Below are 27,067 nucleotides of genomic sequence, written 5' to 3' on the forward strand. Positions count from 1 at the left end.
TCACTATCAGTCCATGATCTGTTAGAAGGAAGTTCTCAGGATGGCAGAAAATGGCCACCATAACCTGGTCCCATGCACTTCACATCCCAAAATCTCACTGACCCTTCTATGCTAAGTCACTTCAGTCGTGTCCGACTCTGTGTTGACCCCACAGACGGCAGCCCACCAGGCTCCCCCGACCCTGGGATTCTCCAAGCAAGAACACTGGAGTGGGTTGCCATTTCCTTCTCCAATGCATGAAAGTGAGAAGTGAAAGTGAAGTTGCTCAGTCGTGTCCGACTCTTAGCGACCCCATGGACTGCAGCCTACCAGGCTCCTCCATCCATGGGATTTTCCAGGCAAGAGTACTGGAGTGGGGTGCCAAGGCTCCTAAAACGTCTGGACTAATCTTCCCCTATTCCAGCACCAATCACAACTGTGTTACAATTAGTTGGTCATTAATCAGTTCCTTTCATGAGACTGACAGTCTCTACTAAGGTGCAGTTATCTTTGTTTTTCACAGGTATAAATTTAACACTTAATGCCATGTGCTGGGCATATAAAGGATGCAACGTTATCTGCTCAATGAATTAATAATGTGTTCCTAAGTGTTCATAGCCCCTAAAAACCATGAAATTTTAGTGTCTTGGAGGCAGGGAAAAGCAATTCTCATTTCATCAGAATATATTCTCTTCTAAAACAAATTTCAATCCACAAGTATCTGTCTAGCCAGCCTAAAGCTTTTACAGTATTATTGAAAGGAAACCAAGAGCCAGGACTCAAAATAATATCCTTGTTAGCCTAGTACTGGTTCCTAGACTAAATCCTTTATGGGTTTGTAAAGCTTTAAAAAAGTCTGACTTCTTAAATTCAGAATTGGAATTTGTCTCAAGAATTTACAGTGAAATTACTCTTAGATATTTTAAATAGAGGTGGATTCTAAATTATTTCAGATAGGAAACAAACTTAGAAATATAAGAATCACCACTGTAACTCAAAATGCTCCGTTTGTGAGGAGATATTCCCAGGAAAGCACTTTAGTTTACGCTCCTTGGAAAGTTTAGGTTTAATGACAGCCCTTCCATTAAATACAAAAACATTCCTTCAAAATGTTTAAACAGCATCTTGAGTCTTAGATGTTACTTGAACAGCATCCATGAAGAATATAGTTATAAAACCTATGACTTTACCCACTGTATATAGAGAACTGGATTTTTAAGAAATAGTTTCTTCTTGAATATGGATCACCTCAAGATATGAAGAACCAAATTACTCTTTGGTTTTATTATATGTGAAAAACAACGCACAGTCCTTTAGTCAAACAACTTTGTGATATTTATATTCCATTGCACAGGTAGAGATTATACAAATTAGTAATACAAGTTATTTCCTTAAATTCCAAACAGTTTCTAAAATGTCATTACACCAGATGCCTAGAATATTAAAACATTGAGGTGGAAATCATACTCTAAGTAGTTAAATATGACACTGAAAATATTACACATTTTAATTAGAGGAGAAAATTAAAATGTGTGCTAAAATGCTCTAACAAACTAAGTAGCAGGGCAACAGCTACAAGTAAGTCCCCGTGGTCCATTTTTACGTATGCATATATGTGATTATTAGAGAACCTCTCTTCTTGAAAATGCATAATTAAAACACAAAAATCTGGATACATGGATTAATGAAATTTAAACACTTCCTAATACCTAAGCTCTATGATGAAGTGTACTATTACCTATGACTTCATATAACTAATTCAAGAGAAAAGACACCACACTTGGAAAGAAAAAAAGATTTTTAAAGATAATGGTTTTAATTGAGTTAATGAGATGAAAAAATCGTGAAGCCCTATGTGCTACTTACATGAAAGAAGATTTTTTAAAAAATAATCACTGCACAAAATACAAAGGGTGGGGTTATGCTGCGGTATTAAATTTCTCTCCATTATGTTTTTCTTGACTGTTCAAGGGCAAATTAAAGTTTCCACGGCAAATCTGTTCTCAAAATGCCGAATCGTAACACAGGCGTCAGCTGAACGTTTCTGAATACCTGTTTGAAAGGAAAAGTTTTTAAAATTTCTGGTTCTTTGGTAATAAATATTCATATTAATCTTCACAAGTATTATTCAGACATATACAAATATTTCACTCTATCTGTAGTCCATTAACTTCTGTAGTTTGATTTAACATGGCAGAAAATAATTTCCGCTCTTTTCTAAACTAAGTATCTTTACAGAGGTTGATAACAGTTAACAATGCCATACATACAAATTTGTGACCTTGAAGGTACAGAAACATTCTATATCTTGATATGGTGGTGATCTGTTGAAATTCAGAACTACACACTAAAAAAGGGTGAATTTTATTATACGTAAAATTATGGCTTTAAAAAAATTATGAACCATGAAGTTCATTTCACAATGTAAGACATCAAGCCTCAGGTTTCAGGTAACTCATCATCAAAGTATCATCAAACAGCAGATCAGATCATCAAAAGTGCCAACAAAAAGCCAGGAATGCATTTAACCAGGTGCCACAATTTCAAAGAAATCACATCATAGTGTGTCTGCATGGCATGTCTTACTTTCTAAAGCACCGTCACCTGTACTTTCATTTTATTTTTTGAATGATCTTGAAAAGAAATGAGGAGATAACATCATCACATGAGAAAACAAAGGTTAAGCGATTTGGCAAAGCTACCTTGGTTGTGTCAATGCTTTTAATTCTTCAGTCCGGTTCCTTTCTAACTAACCTGACTGGTTATCTTCAATGTGATCCAAAAGGCACACTCTGCTTAGAACCTGAGTGCACATGTGAGAGCTACTTTAGAGACTCTTTGGGTAAGCAGAGCTTGAATAGTAAGGCTGAACCAAAGTGGGAGGATGGAAAGGCAGACAGGGGGACCATATGGAAAGTGAACTAAGTGAGCTAATGGCACATCCAGGAAATGAATTTCACATTCACCTATGCTCTACATCTGAAAAGACGAGATTTAGAATTAAGATGATTCTTCAGCAATCTAGAAATATACAGTGTACGATATAGTTTTATTTCTTACTCATGGCCAATGTATTGGTAACAATGACAAGCTTACAACTAAATCTAACTTAACACAATGAAGTGAAACAAACTTTTCTGCCAACACTCTAACATTCAGAAGTATTACCTTTAATGGTTTCTCTGCGTTGCAGTTTGTAAGTTTCCTTGTCATGGCACAGTCGATAAATATAGAAACCCAGGTGATCAATGTTTTCAATGCGATCAGTGATGACCATGTGTTCATGAATCAGATATGACTGAGGCAAGTAGGTCCCAGCCTACATTTGGAAAAGAATTATATTACATGGATATCTCAAAACATACATTGAACAGACAAGGAAAACAAATAAAATTTTTAGAGATTATAATACAAAAAAGAGATTGGCAAACTATCACCCACCATCTGTTTCTATCAAGTTTAACTGGGGACTTCTCTGATGGGCCAGTGGTTAAGAATCTGCCTGCCAATGCAGGGGACGCAGTTCGATCCCTGCTCTGGGAAGACTCCATATGCCACAGGAAGATGAGGCCCAAGAGCCATAACTACTGACGCCCATGCACCCTAGAGCCCATGCTCCGCAACAAGAGAGCCCGCACACTGCAACAAAGACCCAAGCACAGCCAAAAATACATAAATCAATAACTTTTTTAAAGTTTTATTGGAGTATAGTTGTGCCCATCTGTTTACATATTGTATATTGTCTATGGCATCAAAATTGAATAGCTGCAACACTGACCTTATTTCTTTAAAGCCTACTATTTATTCTCTGGCCCTATGATATAATTTAAGAAACCACATTTTAATTTCAATAAATAAAATATTAAAAGAGACAAGGGAAAAAAACCCCAAACCACCAGTCTCAGTTACTTGTCATAAGATGGTTACTAGCTATACCTAATTTCTCAATAAGGAATTCCAAGATCCTATAACAGCATCAATAAGAAGTATCTGAAAGTTTTATACCTTTATGTTAATAAGTAGCTCCAATAGGTTTTTGGGTGGCATGACAATGGAAGTGTTCAGAGGAATCACATAGCACTTATCCAGGTTAAGATCCAAATAGGCGGTAAGTTTCTGGGAAGAAAAAGATGATATTTTTGTTAGATTCATGTATAAATATTACAAATATACAAACAGGCAGCAACTGGATTTTTAAGAACAATTTGTACCATTAAAATGGGTTGGCTTTACAATGTGTCAATCACTTGCATTTCAACAAATCAAGAATTTGGTAGGATAGGAATGGAAGTAGAAAGGGGAGAGGAAATTCTGCTACTAGTCAGTATTTACATACTGATCAGATAATAATAAACTATTAAAACTAACTCCAATACCCTATCATCTGATTAAGAGACTTAGTCCCTGTACTTATAAACCACCATGCCCTCCAAGGCATCCATCTATTGTATATAAAAATTAACTTCTCTCTGATGCATCTAGAAACTATTGGCTAGTTACTACCATCCACAAGAGAACTGGATGAAACTGACTGAAATAAGTCAATTAAATGACTCTGTTCTTGTGGTTCAAATGAGAAACCATGATTGAGAAAGACTAACTCAAGAGGATGGTTCTGAGGATTAAAATGAGTTAAACCAAAATATGTAAATATTTAGATTTCTAAAAGCAATTTAACAGCAGAGAAGGAACAGCATCTGGTGTGCATTAAGACAGACAAGGAAAGGGGGAGAAAAAGTAGGTTCCCTGAGGGTTGGCCTCAGACAAAGAGCCCATCAAATGTTGGAGTTTTTCTTGTAGGGCAGAAAAAACCCAAAGCCTTTTTAAAAACTTTCTTTTCAAACAGTAAACCGTAAATAGAATAAATTAGCCAATATTAAAAGTAAAACTACAAAAGCATCCATCAAGGGACCTGCATTCTTTTTACAGTTCAGGGCACCTGGCTTACCTTGTTGAAGTCATGAACGATATTGGCAGGGTCACTATCTGCAAACTCTGGGACAGGCACACTGATGAATTCAACCTCGTCTTCCTCAAAGATCTTGATATTTTCCTCAATGGTCTGGTAGCGAGAGGCTGGGGCATCTGCAGAAGGCTCATTTAAGATGACATCATCTTTGATGTACTTTATTCCACAGTAGTAGACGTCATCTGGCTATAGAGAGTTTAAACACTATTTCAGCAATGCAGTGGGAGACAGGTTTTTAAATGTTAAGTATTACTTAAGCTGCCACCTTTATCTAAATAGCATTTTGCTTGCAAACTCCTACTTTTAGATGACAAGTCAGACAGTTTAATTACAGAGTGAACACATTCTTTAAGATCAGGTGTTGAAGTATTGTAAAAAAAAAAAAAAAAAAAAACCAGTTTCAGAAGGAAAAAAGCAGTTGATTTCTCCTTTACTTTTTGTATTTGATTAAAAATAGACTATAAAAGCAATTATCCATCTGGTGACAAGTAAATTTGAAGAAACACACGCCTCTTTCTACCTGCAGACCTTAATTTTATAAAAGGAATATATTCAGAAACCAGGAATATTTTTCTTAAAGAATATACTTTTAATTTTGCTGTGATTCACTGATTACATGATTTTTCTCTTATTAGCCAAAAAAGGGATGGTTTTTCTGTCATTTCTACAGGCATACAGGTAGCTCTCATTTTTCCTTAAAATATATCACAATTAAATGGAAAATATCAGATTACAGCAAATCATTATAAAGATTTTTTTTAAGTAGGCATATATAATAAAGATTATGAGTATATAACAAAAAGATAGATCAACAAATATCTCTAGACAGTGGAACTGCAATGACTTTTTATGTCAAAAATATATTTCTTATAAAAAACTGCATTAAGAAAGATGACTTGTATTTCACTAATGTCTATCACCATGCTATTATCTCAAACATACAGAAAATGAGCACAAAACTTATACATGCTCTATAGAATGTTTCATTATTTTAATAAAATCTATTTGTCAACAGTTTCTCTAAATTCTGGTATATTAAATGAAATAAACCTACTGGATTAAATCAAGAGAAATAAGTCACAAAAGAGAGATCATAAATCTTAATAATTGTAATCAGAAGAAAAAAAACTATGTCTCAATCCACTGGGATTCCTATCCTATAATAAATTACAAACAACTTTCATCCTAAATTATATCAGCATTATTGCCAAAGTCCCAATTCTTACGATAACCCAATGGCTGAGAAAGAGGCAGAGAGAAATGCAACAAGTGTACTCTGGGCCCAGAAGCAAAAAGCTACTGTGGGGAAGCCCAAAATGTCGATGCAATAAACTATAGTTTATCAACATGACATCTGAGGCTGGTATATTTATTCAATTGGCAACTGAAAAATCCTATAACTTAGCTATTAATTATGGTAGGAAAACTGAGGGTTAGTCAGTTTTGAAAAATCATCCAGCAATCTGTATCTTTCAGTCAGCAGCATTTCAAAACAATGTTATTCTGCTTTTAATGACTGTCTACTAGGTTCAGCGAACTTATGCTCAGGGAATTTTTGAACATAACCAGAAAACAGAACGACCACTCTGGCTAAAAGGCCACGGACAAAAAGCACAGGCTTAGAATAAGTTTGGGCCAATTTTCCAGTACAGGTGAAGGAAAGGCAGAAGTGTCCTTAGCATTTTCCCACTTACTTGAAATGCAAAGTATTTGTACAGGTACGCTCCCCCCAGAATGACACCTGCGAGCATAAATGCCAGTCCAAAGCACATGCACCAACACCAAGCTCTTCTTTGGCCAACTGGAACCACTTCATCTGGGTCCTGAAACGTGAAAGACTGATGGTCAGTATCTTATCTCCAGTCAGAACCACAGAAATGTCAGGACTGAAAGAAACCTTAAGAATTAACACTTTGTAAACAAAAATACAAAAGACCAAAGAAGTCAGATCACTACTCACAATTCACCAGGAATGATTCAGTGGTGGCACCGGGCCCCAGCACGATGCCTCCTGAGCTGAGACACCAGGCCCTTGGGAGAGTTTTCTTCTGACTTTCAGCATCCCACCTGCCACCCATACCTCTAGAGCAATCAGTAACATACTCAACAATTTCTACTTTCTGTGCATAATTTTTGTGGTTAAAATGTCTTCTAATATTTAAAAATTCAGAAAAGGCTACAACTTTGTCATGTAAAATTATGGTGCTGAGTCTTATGTATCGGGCTTCCCTTATGGCTCAGTGGTAAAGAATCTGCCTGCCAATGCAGGAGATTCAGGTTAATCCTTGGGTCGAGAAGGTCCACTGGAGAAGGAGATGGCAACCCACTCCAGTATCCTTGCCTAGAAAATGTCATGGACAGAGGAGCCTGGCAGGCTATAGTCCATGGGGTCACAAAGAGTCATATGTGACTGAGCATGCATGCACATCTTGTGTATTACAACTTCAGGGTATGTGAGGTTATTCATAAAATTATATGTCAGCCTGCTGCAGGTAGTTAATATTTCACACTAGGTACAAAGCCATTCCTAACCAAATACAAGAAAAATTAACAGGAAAACTGGGACAGACCAAATAATATTAAACAGATTCTTTAAATAATCAGAATCTCAAAGAAGTAGGACAAATATATTCAGAAATAATTCCATTAATGCATTGCTCTACCCTAAAGAATCCCAGTTTAACAAAGTTTTTCACTTTAAAGATAGAAGCAGCAGAAAATTGAGGAAAGACTCAGTAAGAAAAACTTGATGATTAAGAGACATACAACTAGTATGCAATTGTTAGAATTCTGATTCTGACCCATTCAAGGAGGTAATTTAGCCCTGAAACATCACATCACCAAGGATCAGGATATGAACAGTCCTTAGATACACTTGCCTTCTAACTCAGTCCTTCCACCCTGCCACGTCAAAGTTACAGCTAACTTATCTGTACCCAGGTTTATGTGCAAAGAGCTAACAAAAAAATGAGATTAGCTGCTGGTGTTATATAACAAGTGGCTCAAAAAACAGTACAGACAGCAAAAGAAAGGCTCCAATGGACTTGGAACCAACATAATAAAAGATGACCTAGTAAGTAGGATGTGTGTGCAGCCTCTCAAGTACTGTATGTAACTCTGACCTTTACTTGGAAAACTCACTATGGGATGGGTTAAAGGACAAAGTAGACTTGACCCCACAATTACATAGATAAACAGGATATAACTTGTAAGTTAGGAATGAAAACTGTATGAACGATGCTGGAGGGAATTCTCTGGTGGTCCAGTGATTGTGACTCCGAACTTTCAATGCCTTGGTCCGGGATCAATCCCTGGTTGGGGAACAGGGATCCTGCAAGTCACGTGGCACAGCCAAAACAAAACAACACAACAAAAAAACAACACTGGATATAGTTGAAGCAAGAGTTCAGAGAGGAAAGAATGAAAGCTAAAGTTACATTTTCAATTCTAAGATGAGGAATCGTAACTTGCCTATCACTCGGGAAAAGCCCAAGCCCAGATGACCCAGCCAACCAAGGACAATTTTAAGGCACCTGGGTTGGTTGAAGTTTAAACACTAGAAAAAATGTCTCTAATTCTAGGGATTAACTCAGATGCTGTGAGATCATCACACTTTGCTGTGGTAGGTGCACCTGTCAACAGACTGTATGTATACTTAGAGGACGACACGTGCATTGCAAGGAAGTAGTGTGTACCAGAGAATAAACCTAAGGAATTTATCAGGTCAGGTAAGACATCCCATCTGTGAAAAGAATTCCATGGAGTCATCAAGCATTATGAAACTCGAATACCAAAGAACATACAGTGTTTTGCTTGAGCCCTTGTCTGACACAAATATCTAAGACGACAGGAAACAGTTCCAAGGATAATTAATTTTAGGGTGGAGGCAGGGTGGGGAGATGCAAATGACAGATGGAAACAGTGAATTCTACACATTTGGTATCAGCTGCTGAGACCGTCAGATGTGTGTGTAACAGCCCCCTGTTTTGGCAGCCCCTCTTCAGTAGCAGCACTTCAAGGAGCAGCCAGAGAGCATGCGCAGACCCTCGTAAAGGAATACGCAGTCCCAACTGTTAATCTGATGACAAGTTTCCAGGCCTTTTGCTCTATCATTTTTAACGGGTCAACAAGCAATATTTTCAAGACTAAATTATAAATGTCTACTATGGGCCAAGTGCTATGGGTGTATAGCCACGGCCAAGAAAGAGAGCATTCAGGTCAGCCTGGAAAATCAATCTACAAAAAAGAACATAAATATGATACAAGCTCTAATAGGAGAAGGTAGAGAACACAGGAGGACTGATTTGGGAAAGACTTCTCAGGGGAGAAAATACTGGAGTGGAATGAAGGACAAATACTCATTAACGCAGAAGGTGGAGTTAAAGGGCATCATATGTAGGGCAAAGAATGAATAACCAGAACGTGCTACTTCTCCAGAGTCACCTGGGGTATGGCTAGAGTGCCCAACGTGGTGGCAACTGATGCAGAGATGAGAATGGACAAGTTACTGGGGCAGGTCACAAAGGTACTTTATGTAATACGCTATCTCTTGTTGATTCAAAAATCACATTTCAGGGCTACAGCAATAAAAATTTAAATTTCCCCAAAGAATCTAACTTATACAATCATTTATTTCATAAAAGAGGTACCAGGTCTTCAAAGTCTAACTAATCTCTTGTTTTCTCTAAATTCCTGTAAGGTTAGTATGGTAGCACCAACCCAACCTTGGCATTTAGTTGGCACTCAATAAATAATTGATGTGTGGATAAAATTTAAAAGCTTTAAAACTTGGTTGTTTTTTAATGACCCCCAAAGTTACATCAACAGCCAGCATGGTAATGAAAGGTGGGGGCAACATAAGAATTTATTAACCCACAAGAGACTGTGGCTCTTTAGCGAAGAATAGTAGCCCGAAGTACTTAGCCCAGTTCAACATTAAGGGCCTGTTATTTGCAACGTGCTGTGCTAAGTCCTGTGGGAAATTCAAATGTGATTAAGACATGGCTGAGACCTTAAGCAATTTACAGTTAAAATTAACAGTATGCATGACAGTTAAATGATGTTCCTTTATTACAGTCTTAGTCATGGAGAAGCGATGAAAGTATACTCAAGATAGAAGAGTTTTTAACCTAAGTGATTTAAAAATGTATTTTAAATAATTAAATTTTAAAACTTGAAAGAGTAAGCTCAGAGGGAAAAAAAAGCCACATACAAGATTAAAGAAAAGCCCCACGACCATCTCAAAATACGTAGGAAATGCATTTGATAAACTCTCACTCCCATTCATAATAAAATCTCTTTTCAAACTAGAACAGTTGAAATTCATTAACATGAAAAAGGTTAATGATCAAAAATCTGTCCCAAACCTCATATGTAACACTTAAGCTTCAGAGTTAAACCATAACCTTTCAAGTCAGGAATATGAGGACGCTCACTAGAAATGATTCTTTTTGTTCGAACACTGTACTAGAGATCCGACGTAGCACAAAAATGACAGAACGTGGACAGAAAAGAAGATTAGGAAAAAGAATACAAAGCTGTCATTACGTTAAGTGATATAACTGTCTATGCAGAAAATCCGAGGAAGCCACATTATTCAAACTAATTAGAGTTCTGCAAAATTGCTGAAGATCAGTAATTAAAAATCAACAGGACAAAGACTTATACATAAATAGTCATAGCATCACTATTCATAATAGCCCCAAAGCAGAAACAACATAACTATCCACTAACTGATGCATGGATAAATAAAGTGTGGTTTAATCACACTGAATCTCAAAAACATTAGTGTGAAAAAATTCCAACACAAAAGACTAGCTATGAAAAGGAAAAACTACAATGACAGAAAGCAGCTTAGTGGCTGTCAGGGTGAAAGGAAGATACAAGAGCCATGGGGAAATTTTTTAGGGTGATGGAAATGTTTCATATCATGAGTGGTGGTGGATATATGACTTTATACAATGACCATAATTTCAATCAAATTATATACATAAAACAAGTGCATTTTTACTGTGTGTAAAGATTTTTCTTTTTGGCTGCTCTGGGTCTTTGTTGCTGTTGGTGGGCTTTCTCTAGTTTTGGGGGACGGGCTTCTCGCTGCAGTGGCTTCTCCTGTTGCAGAGTGTGGGCTCCAGGGTGCACAGGCTTAGCAGTTGAGGTGCACGGCCTTAGCTGCCCCTTGGCATGAGGAATCTTCCCAGACCAGGGATTGCATCCGTGTCCACTGCACTGGCAGGCAGACTCCCAACCACTAGATCACCAAGGAAGCCCTACTGCCTGTGAAGTTTATTTCAATATGGGGAGTGAGAGAAAAAAATATCAACTGAGTTCCTATACAGTCGACAATTAAAGAAAGTCTACCACCTCCAGTGCTGGAGAAAGTGTGGAACAATGGGAATTGAGAACTTTCGCACAAAGACAGGAGCTGCTACAAATGTTTTGAATGACAATCTGGCAGGATCTAATACAATTAAAGGTATGTATATCTTACAAGCCAGTAATTCCATTCCTAGCACTATAACTCTAAACACTTTTGTACACAGAAAGAGGCTCAATAATGATAACTGCAGAATGGTCATTAAGAAAAAAACTGGAAATAACTTAAATGTCCATCACGTAAAAAATAAAGTATTATAGGTTCATACAATTAAAGTCTAAATGAAGCCAACTAGCACTGCTGACTTTGAGATTAATCTTAGAAACAGAATTCTGAACCCAAAAAAGTCAAGTTGGATTAAAAAATGACACCACATATTCAACACTTAAAAAACATTTAAAAAACATAAATGGTACTCTGAACTCTTCTTTTTTTCTGGTATGTTTGGATTATTTCGTAATTAACCACAACAGTAAGAAAAAGGAAAACCACTCATGAACAAGAACATCTTCACTGAGATCTGTAACTTCACTTGGCCTAATTTAAACAAGTAACAGACATTTCCTGCCCTGGTACTGCAATAAAACTGGTACACCTTAAATTATGCTGATAAGGTAAAAGAACTCCCACAGGTGCTATACAATTATCATCTCATTAATCTTCCGAAAACCTCAAGTTTTTATCCCAGTTTATAAATGAAGATGCTGAAGCACACGCTGGCCCATAATCACCCTTGTCACCCTCCACAGTAGGAACAGAACGAAACTGCTTCAAACACATTATCACTCTGACACTACTAATCTCTGGTTCAAACGAATCTTATCACCGTATTATACAGTAAAATTATTTAACCAGCTATACCTTAAGCAAAATGAAGGATAAATTCAGTTCTGGTACTTCAATTAGTTAAGAATTAGGTCACCTCAATGAGTTCCCTAAGAGTAGCTTTAGTATATGTGCTTCAATTATAAACTGATCTCAGACAAGATGCAAGGGTTTTCATATAATTTTTATTCTGTTCCACACTAACAACTCACTTCATGAGCCTTCTTTGCAGAATGAATGAGGAGGCATTTTTTCAAAGCTCCCAGGAATATTACTTTGCATTATTACAGCAAATGCAACAACAATGCTGTAAGAACCAGAATTACCAACGAGGAAAATACCTCTCTGAGTTAAAAATCATATTACAAAAAAGAAAAAGAACGTGATGGTGTAAAAACACTTTAATATAAATACTGACATTCAGGGGAAAAAAATACAATTCATTCAACTCAGAGTAGCATCAGAAGTAAATTTAGTTTATTTCAAAATATGTACTTTTTAAAACACATTCAGTAATATGGATAAACATGGGGATGCACAGGCTGGCTGCCTGGGGGTGTGCTGTTTAGCCTGTACACTGTTTTACAAAATACAGAATTAGCTGCCAACATTTAAAAAAATCTAATAATTCAAATTTTCATAAATTAACTTCTCATCTATGTTTTAGTTTTCTCAACTCCTCCTTCATCATTTTTCTTCCTCAGTTCAGTTTAGTCGCTCAGTCGTGTCCGACTCTTTGCAACCCCATGAATTGCAGCACGCCAGGCCTCCCTGTCCATCACCAACTCCCGGAGTTCACCCAGACTCACGTCCATCGAGTCAGAGATGCCATCCAGCCATCTCACCCTCTGTCGTCCCCTTCTCCTCCTGCCCCCAAGCCCTCCCAGCATCAGTCTTTTCCAATGAGTCAACTCTTCACATGAGGTGGCCAAAGTACTGGAGTTTCAGCTTTAGCATCATTCCTTCCAAAGAAATCCCAGGGCTGATCTCCTTCAGAATGGACTGGTTGGATCTCCTTGCAATCCAAGGGACTCTCAAGGGTCTTCTCCAACACCACACTTCAAAAGCATCAATTCTTCAGTGCTCAGCTTTCTTCACAGTCCAACTCTCACATCCATACATGACCACAGGAAAAACCACAGCCTTGATTAGACGGACCTTTGTTGGCAAAGTAATGTCTCTGCTTTTCAATATGCTATCTAGGTTGGTCATAACTTTCCTTCCAAGCAGTAAGCGTCTTTTAATTTCATGGCTGCAGTCACCATCTGCAGTGATTTTGGAGCCCAAAAAATCAAGTCTGACACTGTTTCCACTGTTTCCCCATCTATTTCCCATGAAGTGATGGGACCAGATGCCATGATCTTAGTTTTCTGAATGTTGAGCTTTAAGCCAACTTTTTCACTCTCCACTTTCACTTTCCTCAAGAGGCTTTTTAGTTCTTCTTCACTTTCTGTCATAAGGGTGGTGTCATCTGCATATCTGAGGTTATTGATATTTCTCCCGGCAATCTTGATTCCAGCTTGTGCTTCTTCCAGCCCAGCGTTTCTCACGATGCACTCTGCATATAAGTTAAATAAGCAGGGTGACAATATACAGCCTTGATGTGTACTCCTTTTCCTATTTGGAACCAGTCTGTTGTTCCATGTCCAGTTCTAACTGTTGCTTCCTGACCTGCATACAGATTTCTCAAGAGGCAGATCAGATGGTCTGGTATTCCCATCTCTTTCAGAATTTTCCACAGTTTATTGTGATCCACACAGTCAAAGGCTTTGGCATACTCAAGACCAAACATACTAAGTTCTTTTCCACAAAGTCACTTAGTTTTGAACTTCAAGCTTCACTTCCCTACCTATGACTAGGTATGTATGATTCCTTCTGAGTATCTAATTTTAAACCACTTCTCCACATAAAAGGATTTAGAGTTCTGGGTTTTAGAGACTAGATTAATATGGTGAATAAAGCATCTTAATCCTTTAAATGACAGAACAGGTATTCTTTGGCAAAGAATAAATCCAAGCATGAATGGCATAAGCAAAAATGGTGACAGAGAGCAGCCAGGTATTGGATAAACTCATAGAAAGCTATGGTCCAAGAACTGTGGGCATCAAACATGTTCGAGATGGCGCCCAGTTCTCAGGACAGGAACAATGAGAATGAAGGACAGCCACTCCCAGTATAATACCATAGGTATGAGGTTCTGGAAAAGGTAAATTATAGAAACAGAAAATTGGGACAGACTACAAAATGATATGATCACACAACTGCATATCTTGGTCAAAATTAACAGAACTGTATAAAGTTTGAGGGGCTGAAATTCTCAGTATGTAACTAATACTCCAATAAATCTGAATTCCTCTCCTTTCCCAGCTTATGAGAAGCAAGGAGAGGATTTTTTCGTAAGACCCCATAAATGAAAGATTGAAGGCAGCAAGAGAAGGGGATGGCAGAGGATGAGATGGTTGGATGGCATCACTGACTCGATGGACATGAGTCTGAACAAGCTCCAGGAGTTGGTGATGGACAGAGAAGCCTGGCGTGCTGCAGTCCACGGGGTCGCCAAGAGTCGGACATGACTGAGCGACAGAACTGAACAGCAAAGTACTGAAAAAGCCAACTGAAAAAGACATTACTAGAGAGGAAGAGAAAGTGACTTCCTATTCCAATAAGAATTAAAAATAAAAACCTTGGTCATCACTGAACATCTATTTTTAAATATTTCCAAAATAATTTCCTAACTAGACCCCTCAAACCACTGAAGTAATATAGGCAATTGCTCCATCTGATTCCTATCATGTGGAACAGCAGTTTCATTCATTTACCACTAGCACTTGTTCTAAAGTCACCTGGCTTCTACATTAGCTTTCTTTCCCATCATGGAAGGATCAAAAAGACATGATCCAGCAACCTATTCACCATTAACAGCATTAACTGGTTACCAACTATATTCCACTATATGTAAAACACAAAAATCTATGGCTAAGAAGCTAAAAAATCATCAAGCCACCAAACATCTGTTTGCAGTTTCTGTTGCTTATTTAAATAAGTAAAACTGAATTTTATCTCCTCATTTGATTTTTCAAGTAAGCAAGACTGCTACTATCTCAACCATGTGAGAAAGTCCACATGAGAAATCTTATGTATGAGATGCAAAAAGGGAGCAGCTTTCCAAGTGATTGGCATTATATGGATAATAAGGTTATTGCATTATTTTACACTTGAGTAGGGAGAGAGTTTTCAAAACAGAAACTAATCTAAAATTATAATGTCTACAAAACCAATTTCTCTTTAATGTCCTTTATTTGTTAACAAATCCTATGACACAAAGAGCAAAACAGGAATTAAAAAATTAGCAATTTAAATCCACTGCATAACAATTTAACTACTGTGAGAAATAGGAAAATCTGAACCAAATTATTGGCATTACATAAAATTAGCACAGGCCGAGGTTAAACAAAAAAATAGGCCAGAGCTATAAAAAAGAAAAAGATCAGGCTATAAATGCTTTTAGTGATGGACTGTCACTTAATCACTTTTTACATGATTAGGAGCAAGCAGAGTATCTGGTACATAGCAGAATATTAATATAGGAATACCTTAAAATCTTCTATTCTTTTTTTCTACTTATTTTAAAAGATGACCATTTCTATATAGCGTTTATTCCATTTACACTGAAGAGAAGTGTAATATTTCATCAGGTTTTCAAATTCATATTAGTGAGATATGAAGGTAGTGGGTCGTCAAAAGAAAAACCTAGACAAGCAGTAACAGATAAGACGTTTGTAAACAACACTATTATACACAAATGACATTTCCTGTCAGTAACAGTCTTTACTACGGATAGACAAATTGGTCAAGATATATTTCTTCTGCTACTGGCTGAATCATGAGTTCATACTGTGCTTAATGAGAGTATCAACCATCTTCCAAAGATTTTCAAATATGATAGGAATGCTCTATAATTCATCATAGAATTACATGTCAAAATTAGAGGAGGGGGAAAGGAAACCTGTTCTGGACTCATTTTTGTATAAAATCTTTGATTTTAATGTCATTCAACAAGATAATTATACATTTGTATTCAAATATGAGTCATCCCATCTAAAATGCAGAATTTTTGACAGGAAAATTCCACGTATAGTCTTTTAAAAGCATAAAATAATTCAAAGGTGGAAAGCTGTATCTTCCATCCAAGTTCAGAAATTCGGAAGTTATACAAAATGACTATTAGAAAAAAATAATTCCAGTCCTGAGGTCACAGATATTTGTTATCTATAGAGTGAATACACTGTAAAACGTGCTTTGCACCTATGCCTAGCACCAAATACACGTACAGGAAACATCCAGCAGTCATTTGATTTCGCTCCCTTATCCCACTACTCGCCTCACTCTTGGATCCAGGAGGGTTGTTTTCTTGTGAAAACAGATACAGATATTTAAGTAAGTTGTGATTAATTTGGTTTACATAGTTGGTCGGTCTCTATGAGTTACACTAGAGGTTTTTTGAAGGTTGGGCGTTCAGTAAATTTTAACTTCTTAGTATAAGGTCTGGTCATGCAACAGTGGCCTCTGACTATGTGATCAGTATACTTCTTAGAAAGAAACAATCCTCTCTACAAGAGCCATGAGAGGTCCTTTAGTCCAATACGTCATTTTACAGATAAATATCCAACCAGAAATGACTGGAGTTTCTCCAGCTTTCCCTATCATAAGAGGTTCACTCAATTGAGTCCCACTCACAGGAAGCACCACGTGTTAACTGCCGCAACAGTAGTGTTGTTGTTATTAACGTGCTGATGAAGTTAACAGAATTTTTCTCTATTATTCATCAAATTCACAAAGGATAGTAAGAAAAAGTATTTAAATCATATGCACATGAAGGAAGAACAATGAAGGAAAATAACTCAGGCTCACTAGGATATAAACATTTCAAAGATGAAAAAGGCAAGATGTTATTACAAAAATGAAGCTAGTCAAGTTAGAGAAATAAAGCCACAAAGCAAAAATCATGAAGTTGGCGGTAAGGGAGCTGTGTTTAAAATTACTCATGAAAAGACAATTTTGGAATATTAAAAAAGGAGACAAGCAGATGCCTCTCTATAGGTTATCCTGTCAGACCTTAAACTGATGCTAATAAAAATGAACATGGTTTCCTATTATTATCTACTATTCCTATTGTTTTCTATTATTATCATTAAAATTCCATTTTCAATGTTAAACGATCTAGTAAGTCTTAAAGCTACGAAGACAGCTGAGTTGAAAGTCCTATTATTGATTTCCAGTTAAACAGTCATCTTTACTTCCTCCTGAAAGCTCAACAGAGTGATAGTAAAGGGATAGCAAATAAACCATAAGCCAGAAAATGGAAATGACAGAAGATAAAGTATGTCAATAGAAATTTTAAAAGCTGAAAACATAAGGAAAAAAAACCTCAAGCTTCCTGAGGAAAAATAAAACTAAAGTGGTCATATTCAAAGAACCAGGAACCAGAATGGCATCAGACTAGAAGATGCAGCAACGCCATTAAAATGCTGAAAGAAAATTACAGCTAACCTAGAATTTTATGCCCAGATAAATTATCAATTGAATGTAAAGACAGAATAAAGATTCTCAGACAGGCTAAAAAAAAAAAATTCATCTAAATGCTGTTTCTTGGATTTATAAAACTGAAGATCCAACAGAGGATGGAGGCCAAGGCAGAATAATTCGAGGGTAATAATTACTCAGGACATCTGTGCAGCCACATACCTAGAGTACAACCATCTGGGTGGAAAGATTGAAGAATGACAAGTGAAATATCACCAAGAAAAATAGAAAACTCGGTAAATTATCTGATAAGTTTGTAGATATGAAAGTTTGTTATCTGAAAGTTTGTCAGAGACATTGAGGATGAACTAGCAATACACAGAAAATTAAGTAACCCTCTCTCGACTCAAGAAGCCAATTATCAAATTCAGGGAAAATAACGGCTTTGTACAAGAAAGGAAGTAGAAAAAGTTATACTACATTACTCCGATCTAAGTTTCACGTCAATTACAATAAAAGCTTGGATCAGCAATTTAACCAGACATTAATTGTAACTATACCAGGAGAAGAGACTATGTATATACTATATAAACAAATAAAAAAGGCTAAATAGTCACTTCCCATTTTAGGAAGATAAATACCTACCTTTAGGAAGGTATTACCAGTAGGTAATACCAAAACTGCAAAAAACACAAATGAAAACAAAAACCATGAAATATCAAGTATTTAGAAGTTCTCCAAATGTGCTCTAGGGACAAACACCACAATGTGAGGGGGGTCCACAATGTCAAAACTAATTTCGTAATAAAAATAAGACACCCCCCCCCCCATTCTCATTCTCTGGACAGTGTACAGCGTAGTTTCCCAGGAGCTGAATGTATGACACAGCACAGAAGCTAACTGGAGAATTCAGCTGTCTTCTATTAAGCCACTCTGTAAAGGGTAAAAATTTAAAACGACGTTGCTCTTACTGTTCTTAAAGTCTGTTGGTTATATGGAAATTTTTATTTATAAATGTTATTTTTGCTAACATGTTATAGGTTTTGTATTATTTTAAATCTATAAATACTGTTTTAATTTTGAATACAGTTAATAAATATAACCAACATAAATCAAAAGCTCCTTGGGACCCTCAACAATTTTTAAGAATACAAAGGGGTCCTGAGGCCAAAAAGTTTGAGAACCATTAATGTACAAAGTGGGTTCCCCAAAAAATGTGCGTTCTTCAGAGATAGGGCAGGACAGTTATTTGCATTTTAAAACTAAGTATTACTTTGGTTAAACCCCAAATTAAATTTATAAAATTATATCAACATTCTATTCTGTAATAAGAAATACTTCTATACAAAAATGGACATAGCTACTGAACGCTAAGGATTTTTATGTTGCAGGAATGACTCTCTGACAGAGTATCTCAGGGGAGCAGGGTGTTACTTATCAACAATACTGCAATTTAACTGACATGTGAAGTAGGGATGAGCAGTAACTGTAACACAAGAAGTAACATTCCAACAAAAGAATGAGGAGGGGGGTAAAAATGGGACTTTTAACAGATGGCGATTTGGGGGAAAGTGCTAACATTTAATGAGTTTCTATGTACCAGGGACTGTTAATTCTACCACAAGAACACTATTTAAGGTCAGTGCCATTATATTATTTTACAAGTGAGGGAACTGGGGCTTGGGAGGTTGTAGGACTTGCCCAAGTTATCAGATCCAGGTAGTAATATTAACCTTTGCCAGTAGGCTCTAACACTATCTGAAAACAGTGTTGAATTTGAGGTATTAGTCTATAAGAAACAGTATAAAATGAGTAACTGCCCTGCTTCATTAATTTTCTTCTACCTGGCTTCCCCTATGGCTGAGAGGGTAAAGAGTCTGTCTGCAATGCAGGAGACACAGGAGCCTCAGGTTCGATCCCCTGGAGGAAGGAAGAAAGGGCAACCCACTCCAATACCCTTGCCTGGAAAACGCCATAGACAGAGGAGCCTGGCGGGCTTCAGTACACGGGGTCGCAAAGAGCTGGACATGACTGAGTACTCAGGCACATCCACCCTGAAGTCTACTTCCAGAAATCTTGCAGTGGTGCCAAATAAAAGTTTGAATCATTAAAAAAAAAAATCTGTAGCAGGAATAAGAGCATCTACTGAGTCATACACCTTTCTAGGTATTGTGATACACTTTTTACAAGTTATCTTATTCCCCAGTTAGCTGATGGAGAAAGACACAGAGAGTTGTAGTAACTTCCCCAAAGTATCGCAGGAGATGGTAGAGACAGAATCTAAACCCTTCAAGTATAAACTGCATAGTCTGAGTTCTCAATAAGTAGACAGTGTGGCTTCCCAAGCGATACCCCTTTTTCGACTGTGAGGGAACTGGGGCAAATGGAAGAAATTGATTATTTCTCCCCAAACATCTAAAAATGTATTTTAAAAAAATCATTCTTAGCTCATGGGTTATACAAAAACAGGCAGTAGGCCATAATCTGCCAGTTCTGCTCTCCACTGTAAAGGAGACTGTAAAACGGTGGCCTGTGTCCGTCGTCTATGTCTGTGCATGAAATTCTTGTATGAATTAGTTGTTAATATTTAAAAATCAAGTTTTAAATGAAACCGATTCCAGCTTGCCTTTAAAACCTGGAGGATCAAGCAACATTGGATCCTTCACTTTTTAAATGAAAATGAAGAATAGTCTAAGTTGCTTAATATGCAAAAAAATGAAAAAAGCTTGGCTTCACTAAAACATCTACTTGGGCCCATGAGTATTGAATTTGCCAACTCTGCTTAACATGCCTAGTTTTTGCTCTAGCTAAAACTGATGGAATTGGGAAACTCTTCCTAGCATTAAAATGAAAGCAAGGTAAAATAAATTGAAGAGAAAGCTAGAAAATGAAAAATGAAAAAACTGCCATGGTATATACAGCAGAAATGAAATACTAGAGAGGCTGGCTGGAAAAAAAAATGAATTTTAAGAAATGCAAACCTAGGTTCCCAAGTGGCCTAGTGGTTAGGATTCCAGGCTTTCTTGCGTGGCCAGGGTTCAAATCCTGGTCAGGAAAGCGAGATCCCACAAAACCCACACAGTGTCCTCCCACCCCCCAAAAAACTGCAGACCTAGATGGACTGACCTTGAAAAGTCATTTTTCCCAGCATAAAGATGATTCTTCTTCTGGATGTTGCAGTAAGTGACTGAATAATGCAACTTACCTTTTAGGTTTTTATATTACAAAATTTTAAACATCAGAATCATATTTAAAACAAAGAAAACAATCCAAGATTAATTTTGGCATTAAAAGTTAAAAACATCCAAACATACAAAACTTCGTTAAACCTTCTTTTTTAAAATATGAAATTCAACTATGCCAAAAAAGGTTTATGCAAGTATTTCAGAATATGAAAGTACTAAACACCTCACACCCACTTAGCATGAATTTTGCAAATAAACTCCCTACATTTTTAATTTGAAAATGTTTAGGATTTATAAACTGTGCAAATTTAATTTCAACATTAATTATCTTCCGACAAATATATCTTAGCTCTAGCTCATATAATTACTGCTAGAACTTATCAATGTTAATATTATCATTTATCAATAAATATTGATAATTAAATAAAAGATTAGAATATCCCTCTATCATAAATACAAGAGTAATTTTGTCACTTTTAAAGAATTCTTCTGCATAAGTTTATGTTCATTTTACTTGATTTTCCCCCAAATGACAGAATTATAGAAATACTTCATTAAGTTATTAAGTTCTTTTTTTCCCTTTGATCAATTCAAGAATTCAAAAAAACTTCAATTGTTTACAATTTTGCTCAATTATTGGTAACATAAAATAGGATTATTTAAAGCTATTAAGTATATGTATCATAAACACCGATTAAAAGGGAAAATCACAACTGAATGATTTTTAATGATATTCTTAGGGTCATATCTGTAAAAAAATTTCTAATTTTCAACTTTCAGTTGTCTACCCTGTAAAATTTTCATTATTAAGCTGTGCAAAGTAAATAGGAAAGACAGGAAATAACTCTTTACACATAAGCTTCTTGAAAACATAACTCCAGTGTTATTGCTTTCTACAGCATTTTGACAAAAACCACCACATTCAGAAATTCAGCACTGTCAAATCCTTTATTTTTAACAGGCAGCAGCTATGGCCTGAAAAAGTCCTTTGATGGCGAAGTCCTGAACTCCTTTAGTTGAAGCTCTAATAAAAAGTGACAAGTTTACCAAAAAGTTTAAGAGGATGGATTCACTGATGTCATTTTGAAAAGACAAATTTTTTTCTGGCTCTTCCTCTGCTGACACTGTGATAAACGAAAGAGTTCCTGAAGTTCTAGTTATGCCATGAATTCAGAAAGCATTTTCCTTGGGGGGGGGGGGGGGGGGGGGGGGGCGGCGCGGAAAATGCCTTTTAAACAGACGTTCCAGGTATTCAGGTTAGGGTATGAAAGAACAAATAAGGAATAAAATGTCCCACCTTACATCAAGCTCTAGCAAAACACACTGAAAATTTTTAAGTTAAATTCTAAGTGAATTTAAATAGGCCTGTACCATGTGTTCCGAGAGATATTTCTGGTTAAAGTAATACTTCTATGCACCTAAATCTCTAATATGGCTGAGCTGAATTCCAAAATGTCTTACAGGTTTATGATTTTGCCAAGGATAATATATTCGGTTCCATCTAGTCCGAAGAAGATTATGTTTAAGGTGACACTGGGAAGACCCCAAGCAGGGTCTTGGGGCAGTTTTCAGCTGCACAACATACAATTTTTCCACCCTCTGGAGCAGCAGCTGCCCACAAGGCATGTGGACACAAGAGATCCTGCCAAGGTCACTTGGTATGCACAGGGGCAATTAATTTATCTCCCAGCACTAAATCCTCACTTCAGATATCAATACCCTCACGAAGAACTAAAATGCAGCGACTGTAAAGTTTTTGCTGGTCAATGGTTTACCGACACTAAATTATACAACAGGGTAATGATAGGCACTTTTGTTAAAGGGAAGCAAGCTCCCCCATCCCTTCTCTAAAGACCAAAACATTTCAGTATATGGCGTCAGATTTTATGTTCCTCCTCCCCTCTACCTCCCCCCAAACAAAAAATAAAATGAACACCAACATCACCAAAAAGCTAAATGACCAGTCCTGTTTTATGCAGAGAGAAACGCCAGAAAGTGAAAAGAATTAGGAGGGAGACAGCCGTTTTGTGATGGGAGACTCAGAGCTTACTGGGCTAGTAGTCCTTCACTTAGGCCTCCATCCTGCCCTTTCCTTCCCCCCCACAAGCATTTCACTTTTCCTTTTAAGGATGTCTACAATACGATGCACTGCAGAGAAGAGGCAACATTATCAGCAAAACAATTTACAGGGATACCTAGGAAGAAAACTTGAGCTTCTTCGAGGCCTGATACTGGAAAAGGCATTTCATAATCAGGCATGACAACACGAGTTATTGACAGCTACTTTTCTACAGTGAGGTAACCCAAAATGAAAATTTAGCTTATTACATAATACCTCTAGCCATCTCCTTTCTCTGGGACCCACAGCTACTTAATAAGAGCAAGGCATGTAACAAGCTGAACAAGGGGAGGAAAAAAAGGAACAGTCTAGTTAGGGTGAGAGGGGAACTGTTATTTTTCACAGTTAAAACAATCTGACTCCTGCCAAATATAATTATGTAATTCTTGCCATTTTCATAGAATTTTAAAACTGAAGAGTCCTCTACAGACCATCTGGTCCTACCCTGTCATCTTATACATAAAGAACTCTTCAAAAAAAAACCTTAAACCCAAGATCAAGCAGTTGTGTACTGACAAAACTGGGACTTCTGACTCAGGACATTAAGTATTTTCTTTGATATTTACACATATATAACAATGTGTCAAAGTTCAAAGTAAAAACACAAAAGTTCATGAATGAATTGCTGCCTCTCACATAAAACATTCATAATTTCAAATTCACCTCTATTACATAAAACCTAGGGGGAAATGTAGAGAAAGAATAATAAACAGCAAGCTAGTTGAGACAATATAATCCACAGATGTGGCTGCTGGGATTAACAGCTACTGAAAAGACAAATCTAAAAGACAGGACAATGCAACAGCTTCCAGAGAAAAGAGCTAAAGAAATGGCCAAAGACAGGAGCAGTGTAAAAGTACTGGAATGTGAGTTACATAAGCCAGCCGACCGGAGGGATCAGAATTCTTTACTGCAGAAGGTCTGAAGAATCTGCATTTTTAAACCAGAATCCCAGGTAATACCAGGTGATCCTTAAGGGGACATCTGGAGAAACAATGGTCTTCAGGACTCTGTGGTCTGGGAGAGTTAAAGATACTCAAAATTCTTGTTCAGGAGTTCTTACTCATAACTAGCTAAACCGGATCCTCTAGACCAACCAGGCAAGGAAATGCCCCAGGCAAACACAGGAACGCTGATTCTGTGCAGAATTCGCAGAGTCAAACTCAGTGGTCATGATACCGTCACCCGAAGGAGTCAGAGAACATTATGTAATCACTGTCCCAGCTCTAAGAGACCGTCTGCAAATGCCTGTTACTAAGTAAGGTTTGCTTTTACTGTTAAGTGACTGACGGGTTATAATGATTCTCCTTCTAATGTACAGCAATATTCTGTCACTCACTTAAGAGGTCTTTGAGTTCACAGCTCGAAAAAGTATTAGTCATTTTGTATCTGCCAGTTCATCCATGACTGCTGTGTGGTTTTAAAGGAAGACAGGCCCTCACAGCTTAGTTCCAGTATTTTTCTTTGGATATGGGGATCTGAGAAAACAGAGCTAGGAATGGTTACTTTTTTTTTTTTAACTGCTGCTATGACCACAATATTTGAATATGGTGAAATTGTGAGAATCTGAAAACACAGTCACCGTTTCAGAAATGACAATAAATGTCCAAAATCTGATTTACAGCTACCCAGCAAATTATTTCTGATTTTTGTCCAGCGTTTCAAATCTCCTTCACAACAGGAACACGGAAAAGCTATCTGAAGTGACATCATTGGATCCTTTCTTCCTCTCTTTTTTAATGAGAGGAATTGTATTTGTTCATAGGATTTTTAAAAAGATATGTAATAGGATTAAAATCTACCTAATCTCTATATATGTTTTTCAGTCTGTTATGATGGGGTACTTGAATATCAATCTAATTTAGGTACAATGAATGTTAGACAAATACAGAGCTCAGATAATAATTTGCTGCTGGAATTATCTTCTGTGGATTCCAAACATTTTCTCTAAAACCTAGACTCTTTGCAATGGATTCAGGCAAACAATACCAATACCAAAACGCTTAATCCTTTTAGGCAATCTGTTCACTTCCTATTTCAAGGCAAGACAGTCATTTAAAAATCAACTCCTGACATTTGTGTTTTTAACCAGAACATTTTCAAAAACCCAGTACAGGCACGTGCAGATTAACACTGTATTTTCAAACATTTTTCACACTGCGTTTCCCAGTAGTAGTAATATATTAAAAAACAGTCCTTATATCTGCACAAGTTACTGGGTTTTTTAAAGTTAAAACTAAGTTTACCCTACTTATAGCAGGTCTTGAAAAATGCTAACAAAAAAATATAAAGTTACGAACATAAATAATTCTACAACTAATTTGTACAGGATTAAATTTTTGCAGCCTGAAGAAGATCTGGTAGAAAGGTTGTGAACCTTTCCTGTTTATTCAACTTCTGAGACAATTACAATCACATCCTAAATGAGTATTACCGCAGCACGATAATAGTTCCTCTCCGGATTTTTGCTTAGGGCTAAAAGGGGGATTTTGTAAAATAAAGAAAAGTTGTTGAAGGGACGGAGGACAATTTTAAAAGGGATGAAGGACAATTTTGAAAGAGACGTAGAACAAGTTTGTTTAGTTTCACTTAGCTTAAGGGGTTCTCGTAAAGTTGCTGATATAATTTAAGAGTGAACTGTTGGTTTTACACTAACATCCAGATAGCTATCAGTAACCTTTACTGGGAATATTTCAGTTACAAAGTGAACAGCCAGAACCTATTCTGAGCAGACCATCACCTTGCCTTCTCCCCTCGCCCGCTTCCTCCCTCTCCAGACCCCACGGCGAAGTTCACCTGCCGCTACCAAAAGGCCGTGGAAAAAGAGAAGGTTAAACAAAACAAAACAAACAAACAAAAAAAACCGCTTTTAAAATTAAGAGGCTTACAGGAGCCGGACTTAGTCCCAGTGCAGTTCAGCCTGGAAACGAAAGTAAGGAAGCAACTGCGGTTTAGGCTTGTAATGATGTCAGCCATCTTAGGGACATTATTTATACTGGGAGAACGTGCCAAACTCTTGTTGTTGTTTTGTCGTTTTGCATGTCGCCGCTGGTCTCCAGGCAGAACGAACCCCGGCCAGGACGCACGCACATTCCTCGACTGCACCAAGCACCGTGCACTCGGCCCGGTTCTCCAATCCTCCTCCCCTGGAGGCCCCCAAGCCCTCGATCCCGCGCCGGGCACCGCTTTCTGCACAGGCACTTTCTTACAAAGAAGCTGCGCCGGACAAGAACGGAGAGCAGCCCGAGAAAAGGGAGCGCTCGGCCCTCTCGGAGACCCCCGTCCCGCGCGCGCCCCGCGCTGTCCCGGGGCGCACAGCCGCCCTGGCCCCGCGCAGCTCTCCCGGGGCCCCAGCGGGCCCACTTCCCAGAGCCCCGGCCCTCGGACCTTGCAGTCCACGGCAACGGCATCCGGAGGGATGATGAGCGCCTCCTCGCCGCTCTTGGACTCGTCCTTCTTGGCCTCCTTCTGGGCCAGAGCCGAGTTGAACGTCACCTTCACCATGGCGCGGCCTGGGGCGCCCTCGGAGGGCGGCGGCGGCGGGCTCGGGGCACGGGCTGCGGGCTCCTGGCGGCGGCGGCAGCCTCCTCGGCCGGGCTCCGAGCGCGGCTAAGCGGTGGCGGAGGTGGACCGGCAGCTGCGCGGTGGCCAAGGCGGCGACTGCGGCACCAGTCCTGCAGCCTCGCAGCTCGGGGGCGAGGGCGGAGACGGCTCGCTCCCCGCCGGGGGCGGGCAGATCGATGTGGGCGGGGTCGGGGGCGGGGCCGGAGGCCATATGGGCGGGGTCCCGCAGTCTGACCCCCCAAGAGACCAAAAGATTGCCGGAGACGGCTAGCCCTGCTCTCATCCCGGGTCGGAGGAGGGGATCGGGCAGGGAAGGAAAGAGGGGTGCTCCTGCGCGAGGGCCTGGATTTTGCAGTTCCGATTTCGCTTCCAACCCTGTTTACCTCTGCGCACAGGATTGCAGCTTTTTAGCAAAATCAGGTGAACTTTCCTGGGTCCGCCCGGACCGTGCGTTAACCTCTGGCAGAACCAGGTCGACCCTTCCCTGCCTGCTGCCCTCCACCGAGAACCTAAAGGCTGTGGACTCT

The 27,067-nt window shown here is 38.2% G+C and overlaps 1 protein-coding gene across 1 annotated transcript; it reads right to left on the reverse strand.

Annotated features, from left to right (window-relative positions):
• Nucleotides 1-1,774: 1,774 nt before the first annotated feature.
• ITM2B (integral membrane protein 2B) lies at nt 1,775-26,665 on the reverse strand. Its single transcript, XM_006060833.4, has 6 exons — nt 26,364-26,665; nt 6,643-6,771; nt 4,928-5,134; nt 3,985-4,095; nt 3,148-3,298; nt 1,775-2,031 (listed from the first exon to the last, which is right to left on the reverse strand). The coding sequence occupies exons 1-6, from the start codon at nt 26,478-26,480 to the stop codon at nt 1,946-1,948; spliced, it is 801 nt and encodes a 266-aa protein (XP_006060895.1). The 5' UTR covers nt 26,481-26,665; the 3' UTR covers nt 1,775-1,945.
• Nucleotides 26,666-27,067: the final 402 nt, after the last annotated feature.

This window comes from Bubalus bubalis, chromosome 13, assembly GCF_019923935.1.
Source record: "Bubalus bubalis isolate 160015118507 breed Murrah chromosome 13, NDDB_SH_1, whole genome shotgun sequence".
Classification (NCBI taxonomy): Eukaryota; Metazoa; Chordata; class Mammalia; order Artiodactyla; family Bovidae; genus Bubalus; species Bubalus bubalis.